At 35.4% G+C, this 17,024-nt stretch overlaps 2 protein-coding genes across 4 annotated transcripts in view; both read right to left on the bottom strand.

Annotated features, from left to right (window-relative positions):
* LOC140696879 (uncharacterized) overlaps positions 1-10,470 on the bottom strand; it is a 99,479-nt gene extending 89,009 nt beyond the window's left edge. Inside the window, exon 1 of the mRNA XM_072962916.1 lies at positions 9,647-10,470. Within this exon, the coding sequence (XP_072819017.1) occupies positions 9,840-10,445 (606 nt within the window). The 5' untranslated portion in view covers positions 10,446-10,470 and the 3' untranslated portion in view covers positions 9,647-9,839. The remainder of the gene's footprint in view (positions 1-9,646) is intronic.
* Positions 1-17,024, bottom strand: part of ARHGAP5 (Rho GTPase activating protein 5) — a 67,585-nt gene that overhangs the window by 5,653 nt on the left and 44,908 nt on the right. For all 3 annotated transcript variants that reach the window (XM_072962903.1, XM_031678919.2, XM_031678920.2), the window contains exons 4-6: positions 4,863-4,940; positions 2,298-2,429; positions 1,038-1,143 (exon numbers count right to left, since the gene is read on the bottom strand). In XM_072962903.1, coding sequence (XP_072819004.1) covers positions 1,038-1,143; positions 2,298-2,429; positions 4,863-4,940 — 316 coding nt within the window. The remainder of the gene's footprint in view (positions 1-1,037; positions 1,144-2,297; positions 2,430-4,862; positions 4,941-17,024) is intronic.

Genomic DNA, 17,024 nt, shown 5'->3' with positions numbered 1-17,024 from the left:
TTATACTCCAATACTACGTATGCTGGTATTTTCTCAGAGAGAGAGACGTCAAAGAAGGATTACCAGAAGTGCTAATATAATTCTATGGTACACTGGTAACAATAATAAAGCTTTAAACATTGCTTAATATGCTCTTTTAAGAGGTACAGACTGAAATGTACTTGGTTTGGTCACTGACATTATTAGTTAAGAAATCAAACCCCAGTTCATTAAAATGTTAGTAGAAAGAGTAGACTTTTGAAAAAAACTAGTGCAAATGCTAATAATTCTATTTAGTCTCAATAACAACTTTGTGAGGTGTTAGTCTTCTCATTTTTACAGTTAAGAAAATCAAGACTTAGGAAGCTTAAGAAATCTGCCCAAGGCCACAGAACTAAAAATGTTTCAAAACCAAGCCTATTTAACTCTGTAGTCTTGAACTTTGAGCTATTATGCAATATTAATATTCTTCTCATTTAATAAATTGCATTACAAAGATTATTTTAAAAAAGCACAAACTTGAAGCTTAACACATTTAGGGCTATTGATATAGGATTAATGTCCTGCATTTCAGTAGCAGTCACGGTAGATAGTAATAAGAATTCAAGTTTCTGATAAAATTTCACTATAAGGAATATCCATAAACAAAACAAGCAAAATATACAAAAGAAACACACTATGAAAGAAAAAGCAATTAAACCTTTTAATAAGACTTGGGTTCTAATCATAAGATGTGTCACTTGAGCATATGATTTCTCTCTTTAAACCTCAATTTATCAACTTTAAATAGGTTGATTTGGTTAATTATCTGCCATTTCATAACTAAAATCCTAAGATTCTATAGAAGAGCAGAGACAAAGGGAATCTACTCGCCACACTTATTATTTATATAATCACTACATGAAAAATCTATTTTAAAAATACAGAAAAAATAATTTAAAGAACCAAAACTGTATGTTAGCTTGTCTCCCTCTTTATTTTATAATTACCCAATTTATAAACTTACAAGTTTGAAATCCGTAGTGCATTTTATTTGTAAAAATGAAAAATAAAAATACCTGTTTAGATGTGTTATTATGTATCTGAACACGTCATAGTTTACAGGATGAAATTTCTTAACAATTTCTTTCAGTGCATGAAGACGTTCTGTTTTATCTGGGATTTCTGTGAAATTAAAGTAGTGAGAAATTTGTGTGAAACTCATACATTAAAAAATATCTGATAAAACTTCTTGCTATGCTTACTATAAAAGAAAATCAAGAATGTGTATGAAGCATATTAGGAGAGGTAAACAAAGACAAAATGTTCCAAAGAAACCGCTAATAAATACATTATCATCTATTACAATAGCCTGAATTTTCACAAGTAAAGCTAATAACTGAAGATCAGTCAATTGGGGATGGTAAAATGGGAAATGGTATATTAATTTAGAATTAACTAATTACTTATAAGTTTGTTAGGCTCTTAATATTCATGCTACAGACTAAGTATTTTAAGTATCTTATCTAATCCTGCAGCTGCTGGACAAAAGTAGCCACAGAAAACATGTAACAAATAAGCATGGCTGTGTTCTAATAAAACTTTCAAAGAATTTCATATAATTTTAATGGCATAAAATTTTCTTCAACCATTTAAAAATGTGAAAGACCATTCTTAGCTTGCAAGCCTTCCAAAAACTGATGGCAAGTTGAATTTGGCCTGCAGACCATAGTTTGCCAACACCTGATTTAACGCATCATCTTCTATTTATTTACAATTCACTTTGCTTATCAAATATCTTTCTTCACAAGCAGTAAAAGCACTAGGTTACCTAATACTCAAATAGACCTTTTCTCTCATTTTCCAGATATTGCTTAATAGAAACATCTGGATGAATGATGGTGCCATGAATAAGCACATACTTTCCTTACTTTTTCAAAAATTGAATCAAGACATAAAGCCAAAGTTAATTTTTTTGACTTAAAAACAATTTTATGTACATGTGTATAGACCATACAGAGGTTAATATTTTACTGAGGTACATTACAACAGATACATTTATTTGAAGAATTTATTTCTTTTTCTTACAACACCTTTAGTTTGAATTAAAAACAAGTCTCAAACTTCCAGTACAACGAACCAACTTCTAGGAGCATCTAGTCACTTGAGAGGCTAGGTAAAACTTTTAAAGAAAAACAGTTTTAAGATACAGTTCTAGAAGTTGAATTTTTATTAGCTACATATTATAAGTGCATGACCAACTTTAACACACAGGAATCAACATATAAAACCCACTGTCATCATCTCTCAGGGAAAAAAAAAAAGGCAGCTATACTTACTTGCTGCTTCCAATAGCTCTGGATGAAGAGAATATGGAATTAAAGGATCTGGCAGATCTGCAAAGAAAGCTTTAAGAGCTCCAGCTACAGCATTTACTGTTACTTCCATGGATACAAGATTGATATTATGATCTACAAGATAAAAATTCAAATTTGTAATTTATACAATAGAATTTAAATTTTATTACAGGAGAAGTAAGCTAAATAGGTACTTGAGGATCCAAAGACATCAACCACCTTCTCACGGACCACCTTTCTTTACAGACTGATTCATCCATCCTTCCCCCACTGTTTTAATGTATGTTTGCCTGACAAACTATAGATAAGGGAAAAGAGAATCAAGCAAGAATTTTGTTACAAAAAAAAAAAATGCTATTAGGCTTATTAGTATATGAACAATATTAAATATTAGCTTTTACTCGTAACTTTTTTCTTTTAAAACATTTTATTTACATAAGCTATTTAAAAGAGACCATAAGGAAGTAGAAAGACAAAAGACAGGAATCATGCATATAAATTCAAGTTTCAACTTTTTAATTTATACTTAAATTTTTACAATACAAAATAGTTTAAATTTAAACTTAGTGAAATTCTGAATTAAAAAACAGGAATGAAACATATTAAAGTATATCATAAGGTTAATTTGCTATTTAAAAAGTCACATTCTCCTTATTATAAATATAATGAATACTTATGATAGCAAATGTAAAAATGCAGACCTACAAAAGGAAAAAAATAACCCCCATCACCCAGAGATAATCACTGTTTATACTTTAGCATGTTTCTTTTCAGCCCTTTTCTGCTCATTGGAAAAAAAAAAAGACAAATCATACATAGATTTTATATTGGACTTCATTCTTGAGGCATTATCCAATTATTAAAATTGCATAAGCAACACTTAAAAACTTTTTTGGAGGGAGCCAGGTAACATTTAATTGTAGTTTCAAACTTGCAGAAAATTTGCAAGAATAATGAAAAAAAGAAAAAAGAACTCACACATATCCTTAACCAAGAATCAACAACCCTTACATTTTGCCCTATATAAACAATTTTAATGGCTACAAAACATTCCCCCTGATTTAAAAATTTATATAATATTCTATTACTGAACATTTAGATTTATTTCATTTAAAAATATTATAAAGATTTTATAATAAAAACTTTAATGTATTAAAGCTTATTTCCTTAGGCAGGCTACATTCTTTGTAATAACAGCTACCCAATGAACATTTAATAACATGGTACCTGACACAGAAAACTCATCATATGCACTGTATCTCATTATTCCTCAGTTATTTACTCTTATCACTCCCATTCTAGATATGAAAAAGCTGAGATTTAAAGAGTAACTTCCCTAGGGCACAAAGACAGTTAAGTGGCAGAAATAGAAAACAAAACCAGAAAGTATAATTCAAGAGGCCCTGGCACTAACTACTATTTTTCCTTCATTAGGAGAAGTGAAATTGTACCAATTTGGTAAAGTCTAAACAGTTTTTCTAACAAAATATTTTTTAATGAAATACTAAACAATAAATACTCTTTCAAAACAAGGTACACACACATATTCCACCCTCCACTCAACAACCGACATTTTACCATTCCAACACACATAAATCTTCATTATTTTATATGGCTATCTAGCATTCTACTTGTAAACATGTGTGTTCCTCCTGCCTTTTAAAAAAATTACAAACAATGCTGCAATAATTACCTTGGTCTACTTCACAAAGACTTCTTCTGTAACACAAATGTTTACAAATGGAATCTCTCCAGCAAAGATACCTAACTCATTCACAACCAACAGTGTGTAACATATCTGCTTGCCTTCCTCCCAAGAACAATCTTTTTTACTCTCATAATAAAATAAATACAATCTTTTTGTTTTAATTATTTCTTTCTAATGACAGAGGCTGAGCACATTTTCATGTATTTGTTGGTTGCTTTCTTCTGATATGAACTGCTTAATCTTGTAAAAAAATTCCATAGCCACCCCAAGTTTATAGTTTAGCTCCTGATTTTATTTGCTTTACCCACTGTTTCTCATACGGAAGCTTTACATTTTTAGGTAGTCTAATTTAGCATCTCTTTCATGCTTTCTAGGTTTAATATCAAGTTTAGGCCTCTCTCTACCCTAAGATTTTTTAAATATTCACTCATTTTTCTCCCTAGTACTTACAGTTTTCATTTCTGCATTTAAACCTTTGATCTCATATATTTACTTCAATACGAGTAGGGAATTTAGTTTTGTTTTTTATTCCTAGTGGTTAGTTAGTTGGCTCAATATAATGAAGGAAGAAACAATAAACATTTAAACTGCATCTTTAAATAAGTTCAATCTCTGATATACAAAGATGAAGCTCATAACAATTTATGGCTTTTCCTATTCTGGTAATGGATTTATAGCTCTCCTGTTTCTTGACTGTGGTATCTATTCCATTAAACACTTCTAATATTACTTCAAAACTTTCTCCCCTCAACATCTATATCCTTAGGATGTTTTCATATGAAATTTCAAAAGGAAAAGTAATAAAACAATCATTTTATTTTATATAATTATCTTCTTACCTTGATCAAACTGCTTTTGAATATTGTCTTGATCAGTTTTGTTCCCACTAACACGGTAGAGTCCTTCAGTACATAATCCTAAAAGAAAAAATAGACTTTTGTACATGCATATATATTTACAACAAAGAATATACTTAACTTTCTTTACATCTTAGTGACTTACAAAACATGGTGGTAAAATATTTTTAAGAATAAAATATTTTTGAGCATTTCACTTAAAGTAAATTCTTAATGGATTATTTTAGTTTTAGACCATTTCACCCATTCAGTTCCATGCAAAAAGAGAAGCTATTTCTCCCTACTTCTTCCACTAAATACAACTAAAATTCCTGAGTGCAATATATAAAAAAAACAAGACTCTGAAAGGTGGAGAGAAGGTAAGTTGGCTAGCAACCTTAGAACTTGAAGAACAACATGACAATGAGTTTCCTGGATTTTCTTTTTGCTTCTTTTGTATCCTGAACCAGGCAACAGAGCTGCCTGCAACCCAGAAACACCAATGAGCACAGGCAAAAGAAAAAACAAAAAAACCCCAAATAAATCACCAACCAGAAAACCAACATGAAAAAACATTTTTTACTATCACTACCCTACTGCAAACACCATGGAACCCATTCCTCCTCATCCACATCAGTGAGGAGACCAGAATTCCACCTCTGCCAGCAATAACAAAGGCACCCCTCTTCCCCTCTCTAGACTGTCAGCAAAGGCTGAATGGTTTAAAGTACTTGAAACTCTTCTATGTGCTAAAGCAATAAAGCAAGAAAAGTAAACCAAAGGTATACAGACTGGGAAGGAAGATAAAACTATTTTTTTTCACAGATGACATGACTGTCTTTGTAGAAAAATCAATCTGCCAAAAAAATCCTGGAACTAATAATGATTATAGGAAGGATGGAAGATACAAAGTTGATACACAAAAGCCAACTGCTTCCCTTATACACCAAGGAATAAGTGAACTTTAAAATAAAAAACACAATACCATTTACATTAGCATGTCTAAAAATGAAATACTTCAAGTATAAACTAACAAATATCTATAAGATCCGTATGAGAAGAACTACAAAACTCTGATGAATGAAATCAAAAGAGAACTAAATATTACTGGCTCTTGAGCAATGTGGGAGTTAATCCGTGTACAATTTATAGTGGGACTTCTATACCTGCTGTTGTTCCACATCTGTGGATTCAACCAATCATAGAATGTGTAGTATTGTAGTATTTACTGTTGAAAAATATACACATATAAGTGGACCCACATAATTCAAGGGTCAACTGTAAATGGAGAGAAATACCATGTTCATGGATAGGAAGACAAAATACCAAGATGTCAGCACTTCCCAACTTGATCTACAGATTCAATGCAACCCCAATTAAACTCCTAGGCAGTTATTTTATGGATATCAATAAACTGATTGAAAAGTTGATATAGAAAAGGTAAGACCTAAAGCCAATACAACATTTAAAGAGAAGAACAAAGTTGGAAGACTGATGCTACCCAAGACTTACTATAAAACTACTGTAAGTCAACACAATATGGTATTGAGGGAAAAACATACAATTAGACCAATGGAACAGAACAGAGAGCCCGGAAATAAACACCCATTAACAGTTAACTGATCTTTGACAAATGAGCAAAGGCAATAAATACAACAAAGCAAAGATAGTCTTTCCAACAAATGGTGCTAGAAAAACTGGACATTCACATGCAAAAGAATGAATCTAGATACAGACTTTCACCCTTGACAAAAATGAACTCAAAATGCATCACAGACTTAAATGTAAAATGGAGAACTACAGAATTCCTAGGAGACAACATAGTAGAAAACTAGATGACCTCGGCTATGGTGGTATCTTTTTAGATACAACACATCAAAGATACAATTGGAGAAAAAAATATTGATAAACTGGACCTCATCAAAACTGAAAACTTCTCCTCTGCGAAAGACAATGTTAAGAGAATTAGAAAACAAGCCACAAAATGGAAGAAAATACTTACAAAAGACGTATCTGCTAAAGGTCTGTTATCCAAAATATACCAAGAACTCTTAAAACTCAGTAATAAGAAAACAATTCCATTGCAAAACAGGACAAAGACCTTAACAGACACCTCATCAAGGAAGACACAGAGATGGCAAATAAGCACATAAAAACATGCTCCACAACACTCAGGAATTGTAAGTTTTAACAACAATGAGATACCATTATTAGAATGGTCAAAATCCAAAACACTGACACCACCAGTTGCTGGCAAGGATGTGGAAAACAACAGGAGCTCTCATTCATTGCTGGAGGGAACACAAAATGGTACAGGTACTTTGGAAGACAGCCTGGCGATTTCTTACAAAACTAAACATATTCTTACCACATGATCCAGCAATCATGCTCTTTGTTATTTATCCAAAGTAGTTGAAAATTTATACCTACAAAAAAATCTGCAAATAGATGTTCTGAACATCTGTTTTATAGCTATAGCTATATTTATAGCATAACTGTCCAAAGTTGGATGTTCTTCAATAGATGAATGGATAGTTAAACTGTGATACACCCAGACAATGGAATACTATGCAACACCCAAAGAAAAATGAGCTATTAAGCCATGTAAAGATTAAATGTATATTACTAAATGAAAGAAGCCAATCTGTAAAGGGTACATAGTGTATGATTCCAACTATATGACATTGTGGAAAAGGCAAAACTATGAAGACAATAAAAAGACCAGTGGTTACCATGGGTAGGGGTGGTGGGGAGAGATGAACAGGCAAAGCATAGAAGATTTTTAGGGCAGTGAAAATACTCCGTATGCTATTATATAATAATGGATATATATCATTATATATATATCCAAACCAACAGAATGTACAACACCAAGAGTGAATGCTAAAGTACACTATGAACTTTGGGTGACTATCATGTGTCAATGCAGGTTCATCCCTGGCGAAAAACATACCATTCCGGTAAGTGATATTGGTAATGTGGGGCAGGGGAGTTTCATGTGTTGGGGCAGTGGGGTATATGAGAAATCTCTACACTTTTCTACTGATTTTGTTGTAAAGATACAGACATATAGATATAGATGTATCAAGCTTGTAAGGATGGAGTAACACCAATGGAGCAATGATAAGTGACACTTCAGGGACAAGAACACTACAGAAATAACAAGGCTAAACGTAGTATTTTTTTTCTCAATCAAAAACAGTATTTTTAAATAAAGGGGAGGTATATGTTTATTACTGCTACTTGAATTTACTGCATTACAACATGTCACTACTTTCTAGTCACTATATCTTTAATAGTTGAGAAAAAGCAGTAACAGCGTTCCAACCTTTCATTTTGTTACTTTCTTTACATATAATGCTTTAAATTTCATAAAGTAAATGTTATATGCATTGTTTTCATTCCATCTTCAAAATAACTGACAAGAGGCCCTATGTTAATGATAAGGAAATATACTTAGAAAAGTGAAGTGACTTGCACTGGGCAAGCTAGGGTCATTAGTTTGTCTCAATCAATATATAAAGGATGTATTTTTGAAATGCCTCCCTATTTGTTTTATGGTAGGTGGTTTCCTCTCTCAATGCTTTCTATCACTGGGGTTGGGCACAGCAATTTCACATCTACACATTTTTTCCTAGAAAATAAAAACACAGGCACAGATGTAAACAAAAGTGTAACTGCCAATACTGAATGTTTGGAGACATGTTCAGAAATAGAGAATTATTAAATCATGATTATTAAGATGTTAGCTATGAAAGATAAGTCATAAAAAGTAATTCAAAAGATAAATATCACATGAAATAGTTTTGCTCATGGATTAAAAAATATTTAAAAACCATGTTTAATTTTCCCCTTTTGAAAAAGTTACATATGTTTAAATGTATACTATATAATAAATATATAGAAAAAGAAAAACATCTCTTAATCATGAGAAGACAAGCGCATCTATTCATCATGAAACCACAGGTAATTTTTCACTTCTATTCTTTATGGACTTACCTATACTTTTTTTCCTGCTACAATGAAATATATAGTTTCTTTCCTTAAAACAAGCCAACCAAACAAAAAAACCCTGGCTAGCAAAAAATCAACAGTAAGCTATAACGATAAATGGAGCCTGGACTAGAATCCAGCTGTGTGAACTCAAGACAAGTTAATTTCTCTGGGCCTCAGTTTTTCACTCTGTAAAATGGAGGTAGTAACTGCACATACACCCCAACAGAGGTGTGAAAATTAAATGAATAAACAACACATTTGGGTAACTTCCGGGCAAGATGGCGGAGTAGAAGGACGCTTGTAAGCCACCCTCTCCCACAAATACACCAAGACCCACATCTACAGACCCACTCAGCCAACCAGAGCACCTGCGGAACTCCAACAGATCATCGCCCTCTTCAAAAGATAAAGACGCCAAAAATCTGGTAGGAGAAAAGGAAAAAAGAAAGAACAAAAGGCAAAGCAGCGCGGGACGGGTCCCGCGGGGAGGGAGCGGCAAAGGAGGACTGGCGCTTGCTCGCTGGGTCTCCCCTCTCCAACTGAGAGGCCAGCGGGACGGAGGGGGAGCCTCCGAGGCTCGGATCTGTACAGAGCAGCCCTTGTCTGACAGAACTAAGTTAAACGGGCACAGAGCGTCCCCCCCGACAACCAGCCTGAGATGCGGGCCGGCAGCAGCGGGCAGGGCCAGGCTGCATAATCTGGGCGGAGGACGGGGGCGGCTGCACGGAGGAATCTCCGGGGGACTGCAAGGGGCTGAGCGCCGGGGCTGTGGGTGTACAGGACAGAACAACCTGGGCCCTCCATAAAACAGCAAGGTTGATGTGCTCTCGGGGGAAGGGTGCATACCCCCATCTCTGAAAACCCGCGGAAACTTTTCAGGGGAAGAGGGGCGGGGCCCAGGCTGAGCCGCCATATTCTCCGGCGCTTAACACCCAGGCGGGGGCAGAGACGAAACCTGCGTCCCCACCGAAGGGCTTCGCAGCCTCAAGGGCCAGACTGAGACGGGCCTACAGCCCTGGGCAGATAGGACCCTTCCATTCTGGTACCCCAGAGAACTTGCTCCACAAAGACAAACAAGCAGCTGGGTCTTGGCTCGGAGCAGGGACGAGGCTGAACCTGGGTCTTCCCCGAGCCCACACGCGGAGCGCGACCAGGGCGGAGTGCGACCCGGGCGGAGCGCCGACCGGGGCGGAGCACCGACCGGGGCGGAGCGCGACCAGGGCGGAGCGCCGGCCAGGGCGGAGCACCGGCGCAGAGCGCGCAGCCGCACAGAGCAGCGGAGCTGCCGGCGGCGCAAGCAGGGGGAGAGCGGCCCCCCGCCTGTCGGGCAGGAACACAACCCCTGACCGAGGTGCTGGGAAGGGGCACGACCCGTCCTCCTGCCTGGCCAGTCTGCAACATCTGTCTGCGGCATCCAGAGGGGCAGTGACCTGCCCGCCCGCAGCAGAGGAGAGCTGCATCTGACCCCGTGTTAGGAGGAGGCGCGATCTGCTTCCCGACAGGTGCTGGGAGCAGCACAGAAGAGGGCGCCAACGGAGGGCCTATGAAAACAAGCTGAGCTTCCAAAACAGGACGAAGACAGGAGAACATCACATTAAAAGCACACACACTCCAGGAGAACACCGACAACCCCCCTTTTTTTTTTTTTTTTTTTTTTTTGGTTTTTGTTTTGCTTTGTTTTGTTTTTTTGTTTTCTGTTTCTGTTTCTGTTTTGTTTTGTTTTAATCTGTTTTCACCTGTTCTATTTTCAATTACTCTTTTAATTTTTACTTCTTAATTCATTTCTATATCTCTTCGGTTTTGATGTCCTGTTATTGATTAGACACAGGCTTCAAACACATATATTCATCTCCCCACCCCCCTTTTTTTTTTTTAAGGTTTTAAAAGGACTTCTCCACCCGATTAATACTCTGCTTCAACCCGCTCTTCTATTATTCATTATACATTGTTTTCAAACCCTCTTTCTCCCTTCTTTTAAAAATCTTTCTCTCTCTCTTATTCTTTTCTTTTTTTTTTCTTTTTTCTTTTTTTTCCTAAGTTCTATTCCTAAATAGGCATTAGATAGATAAAATCCTTAAGATCCAAAATAGACAACTGATACTTCATAAACCACAGTGCCAGAGAGGTATGAGCAAGATGAAGAAGCAGAGAAACCTTTCCCAATTAAAAGAACAAGAGGAATCCCCTGAAAGAAAGCTCAATGAAATAGACATCGATAGCCTACTAGATCAAGATTTCAAAAAAGGAGTGATCAAATTGCTGAAGGAATTAAAAGAGATAATGCTTAGAGAAATAAAATATGTCAAAAATGAAATTGAAGCTATAAAGAAGAGCCAAGCAAAATGGGAAAACTCAATGACAGAGATGAGGAATGATCTAACAGCTGTGCAAAGCCGACTAGTTAATGCAGAGGAACGAATTAGTGATCTAGAAGACAGGGCAATAGAAAGCACCCATTCAGAAGAACTACAAGATAAGCAAATAAAAAATAATGATAATAGCATAAGGGACCTATGGGATAATATAAAGCGTCCCAATCTTCGCATAATAGGGGTCCCAGAAGGGGAAGAAGGATCAAAGGGGATTGAAAAGATTTTTGAAGAAATCATGACTGAAAACTTCCCAAACTTAAAGAAGGAATCAGATATCCAAGTACAGGAAGCTCAGAGGGTCCCAAACAGGAAGAACCCAAATAGACCCACACCAAGACATATCATAATCAAGATGGCCAGAGTCAAAGATAAAGAAATGATTCTAAAGGCAGCAAGAGAAAAGCAAAGAGTGAACTACAAGGGAACCCCCATAAGGCTCTCAGCTGATTTCTCTACACAAACACTACAGGCCAGAAGGGAGTGGCAAGATATATTCAAAGCCCTGAATGAAAAAAAGATGCAGCCTAGGATACTTTATCCAGCAAGGCTATCCTTTAGGATAGAAGGAGAAATAAAGAGTTTCACAGACAAAAAAAAGCTGCAGGAGTTTAGCAACACTAAACCCATGCTAAAAGAAATATTGAAAGGGCTATTCTAAATAGAAAAGCAGCAGGATGCTACAGAAATGAGAAACGTACAACTGGAAAGGTGATAACTCATGAATTACAAATAAAGAAAACACGAAATTATAAAAGAAGACATACAAATCACTGAGAGTGGGAGAGGGAGGCAGGGAAATATAGAATTTTTTTTCTTTCTTTTTTTAAATTTTTTTTAACAGTAGGATGGGTTTGAGATCATGTTATTATCAGTTTATTAAAAACGGGTATAGGTTAATAGATTTACAAAAAAGGGTAACCACAAGTCAAAAATTTACAAGGGAGTCACAAAAATTAAATAAAATCCATGATAATACAAAGGAAAATTACCAAACCACAAAAGGAAGAAGAAAGGAACAAAGAGGATATACCAATTCAACTGCAAAGATAAGTTCAAAATGGCAATAAACACACATCTATCATTAATTACTGTAAATGTTAATGGACTAAATGCTCCAGTCAAAAGACACAGAGTGGCAGAGTGGATTATAAAGCAAGAACCTTCAATATGCTGCATACAAGAGACCCACTTTAGGGAGAAGGACACATATAGATTGAGAGTGAAAGGATGGAAAAGGATATTCCATGCAAATGGAAAAGCCAAAAAAGCAGGTGTTGCAGTACTGATTTCAGACAAAATAGACTTTAAAACAAAGGCCATAAAGAAAGATAAAGAAGGACATTTTATAATGATTAAAGGAGTGATACAAGATGAAGATATTACACTCGTTAATATATATGCACCCAATATAGGAGCACCTAAGTACATACAAGAATTACTAACAGAGATAAAGGGGGATATTGATGGGAATACAATCATAGTTGGAGATTTTAACACTGCATTAACATCACTAGACAGATCTTCCAGACAGAAAATAAACAAGGCAACAGAGAAATTAAATACTACAATAGAAAAACTAGATTTGGTGGATATTTTCAGAGCTTTACACCCCCAAAAAATAGAATATACATTCTTTTCAAGTGCACATGGAACATTTTCCAGGATCGATCATGTACTTGGACACAAAAGAAACCTCAACAAATTTAAGAAGATAGAAATTATCTCAAGCATCTTTACTGACCACAATGCCATGAAACTGGAAATCAACAACAGAGAAACAAAGGAGAAAAAAAGAAAAGCATGGAGATTAAACAATATGTTATTGAAAAAACAATGGATCAATGAGGAAATCAAAGCTGAAATTAAAAAATACCTTGAGACAAATGATAATGAAAGCACAACCACTCAAAACCTATGGGACACAGCAAAGGCAGTGCTAAGAGGGAAGTTTATAGCGATACAGGCCTTTCTCAAAAAAGAAGAACAATCTCAAATAAACAAGTTAACCCACCACCTAAATCAATTAGAAAAAGAAGAACAAAAAGCCCCAAAAAGCAGCAGAAGGAAGGAAATAATAAAGATCAGAGAGGAATTAAATACAATAGAGATTAACAAGACCATAGAAAAAATCAACCAAACCAAAAGTTGGTTTTTTGAAAAAGTAAATAAAATCGACAAACCTCTGGCCAAACTCACAAAGAAGAAAAAAGAGAGAGCACAAATTAGCAAAATAAGAAAGGAAAATGGAGAAATTACAACAAACAAAATAGAAATACAGAATATCATACGAGAATATTATGAAAAACTATATGGAACCAAACTGGATAACCTAGAGGAGATGGACAAGTTTCTGGAAACATACTGTCCACCAAAACTGAATCAAGAAGAAACTGAACACTTGAACAACCCGATCACTAGAAAGGAAATAGAAATAGCAATTAAAAACCTCCCTACAAATAAAAGTCCAGGACCGGACGGCTTCACTGGGGAATTCTACCAAACATACAAAGAAGAACTCATACCAGTCCTTCTCAAACTCTTCCAGACGATTGAAAAGGAGGGAATACTCCCAAACTCTTTCTATGAAGCCACCATCACCCTGATACCAAAACCAGGCAAAGACACTACAAAAAAAGAGAATTATAGGCCAATATCACTGATGAACATAGACGCCAAAATCCTCACCAAAATTTTAGCAAATAGAATCCAACAACACATAAAAAAGATTATACATCATGACCAAGTGGGGTTCATCCCAGGGACACAAGGCTGGTTCAACATACGCAAATCAATCAGTGTAATACATCACATCAACAAGAGAAAGGACAAAAACCACATGATCATCTCAATCGATGCAGAAAAAGCATTTGATAAAATTCAACACCCATTTATGATAAAAACTCTCGCCAAAGTGGGTATAGAGGGAACATATCTCAACATAATAAAAGCTATATATGACAAACCTATAGCCAGCATAGTTCTCAACGGTGAAAAACTCAAAAGCTTCCCACTAAAATCTGGGACAAGACAAGGATGCCCACTATCACCACTCCTATTCAATATAGTCCTGGAAGTCCTAGCCACAGCAATCAGGCAAGAGAAAGAAATAAAAGGGATCCAAATTGGAAAAGAAGAGGTAAAAGTGTCATTATATGCTGATGACATGTTACTATATATAGAAAACCCTAAAAGGTCCACAAAAAAGCTACTAGAGCTGATCGAAGAATTCAGCAAGGTAGCAGGCTACAAAATTAATGTTCAAAAATCAGTTGCCTTTCTTTACACTAACGATAAATCAACAGAAAAAGAAAGTAAAGAAACAATCCCCTTTAAAATAGCACCCAAAGTAATAAAATATCTGGGAATAAATCTAACCAAGGAGGCGAAAGAATTATACACAGAAAACTATAAACCATTGATGAAGGAAATTAAAGAAGACTTTAAAAAATGGAAAGATATTCCATGCTCTTGGATTGGAAGAATCAATATTGTTAAAATGGTCACACTGCCCAAGGCAATCTACAGATTTAATGCATTCCCTATCCAATTACCCAGGACATATTTCACAGAACTAGAACAAATCATAATAAAATTTATATGGAACCATCAAAGACCTAGAATTGCTAAAGCATTACTGAAGAGAAAGAATGAGGCTGGAGGAATAACTCTCCCAGACTTCAGACAATACTATAGAGCTACAGTCATCAAGACAGCATGGTATTGGTACCAAAACAGACATATAGACCAATGGAACAGAATAGAGAGCCCAGAAATGAACCCACAAACTTTTGGTCAACTCATCTTCGACAAAGGAGGCAAGAATATACAATGGAATAAAGACAGTCTCTTCAGCAAATGGTGTTGGGAAAACTGGACAGCAGCATGTAAAACAATGAAGCTAGAACACTCCCTTACACCATATACAAAAATCAACTCAAAATGGATTAAAGACTTAAACATAAGACAAGATACAATAAACCTCCTAGAGGAAAACATAGGCAAAACATTATCTGACATACATTTCAAAAATTTTCTCCTAGAAGAAATAAAAGCAAGAATAAACAAATGGGACCTAATGAAACTTACAAGCTTCTGCAGAGCAAAGGAAACCAGAGATAAAACAAGAAGAAAACCTACGGAATGGGAGAAAATTTTTGCAAGTGAAACTGACAAAGGCTTGATCTCCAAAATATATAAGCAGCTCATACGACTCAATAAGAAAAAAATAAACAACCCAATCCAAAAATGGGCAGAAGACCTAAACAAGCAATTCGCCAAGGAAGACATACAAATGATCAAAAAACACATGAAAAAATGTTCAATATCACTAATTATCAGAGAAATGCAAATCAAAACTACAATGAGGTATCACCTCACACCAGTCAGAATGGCCGTCATTCAAAAATCCAAAAATGACAAATGCTGGAGAGGCTGTGGAGAAAGGGGAACCCTCCTACACTGCTGGTGGGAATGCAGTTTGGTGCAGCCACTATGGAAAACAGTGTGGAGATTCCTCAAAAGACTAGGAATAGACTTACCATATGACCCAGGAATCCCACTCCTGGGCTTGTACCCAGAAGGAAATCTACTTCAGGATGACACCTGCACCCCAATGTTCATAGCAGCACTATTTACAATAGCCAAAACATGGAAACAACCTAAATGTCCATCAACAGGTGACTGGATAAAGAAGATGTGGTATATTTATACAATGGAATACTACTCAGCCATAAAAACCGACAACATAATGCCATTTGCAGCAACATGGATGCTCCTAGAGAATGTCATTCTAAGTGAAGTAAGCCAGAAAGAGAAAGAAAAATACCATATGAGATCGCTCATATGTGGAATCTAAAAAACAAAAACAAACAAACAAACAAAAACAAAGCATAAATACAGGACAGAAATGGACTCATGGACAGAGAATACAGACTTGTGGTTACCGGGGTGGGGGGGCGGGGTAGAGGGTGGGAAGGGATAGACTGGGATTTCAAAATTGTAGAACAGATAAACAAGATTACACTGTATAGCACAGGGAAATATACACAAAATGTTATGATAAATCTCAGAGAAAAAAATGTGACAATGAGTGTGTATATGTCCATGTATGACTGAAAAATTGTACTGAACACTGGAATTTGACACAACACTGTAAAATGATTATGAATCAATAAAAATGTAAAAAAAAAAAAAAAAAAAAAAAAAAAAAACAACACATTTGTTTCATAGCATACTGAAAGTTCACTATACAAATATTAAGCATTCAGCAAAAACTGAGTATTATATTATTAATTATTTCACTCTAGGGATAAAAAGAGTGAGGGCTAGGGTTTCTTTAGACTTTGCACAACACTCATTTTCCTGCAGGAATTTCATCATTAAAAAACAAAAGAGCTACAGATATAATTATCTGGTTGTCAGTCACAAAAATGAGAATTCCATATGTTTCAAAATAAATTAAAAACAAACTATATGACAGCTTTTTCCTAAGAGTAGCCTTTCTTTCCCTATCATAACCACAGGGCATCTTGCACATTGCGAATCACCTTTATTATACAATTTTTTACAATGTAAAACCTGGATTTTTAATTATATTAATTTAACGGCTCAGCACAATACAAATTAGTAAGTTGATTTAAATTTAAATTATGCAAAGTCACACTGTAACACAAATGTCTCCATTTTCTCATCTTTTGCAACGATTGATTATACACTCTTTGTATTTGTAGAAAAAAACAATAAACGCTAATTGTAGCTTGGAAAATAGACTTCAAGAAATATCATTCATGTATAACTA

Source organism: Vicugna pacos, chromosome 6, assembly GCF_048564905.1.
Source record: "Vicugna pacos chromosome 6, VicPac4, whole genome shotgun sequence".
Lineage (NCBI taxonomy): Eukaryota > Metazoa > Chordata > Mammalia > Artiodactyla > Camelidae > Vicugna > Vicugna pacos.
This window is presented reverse-complemented; position numbering and strand designations above follow the sequence as displayed.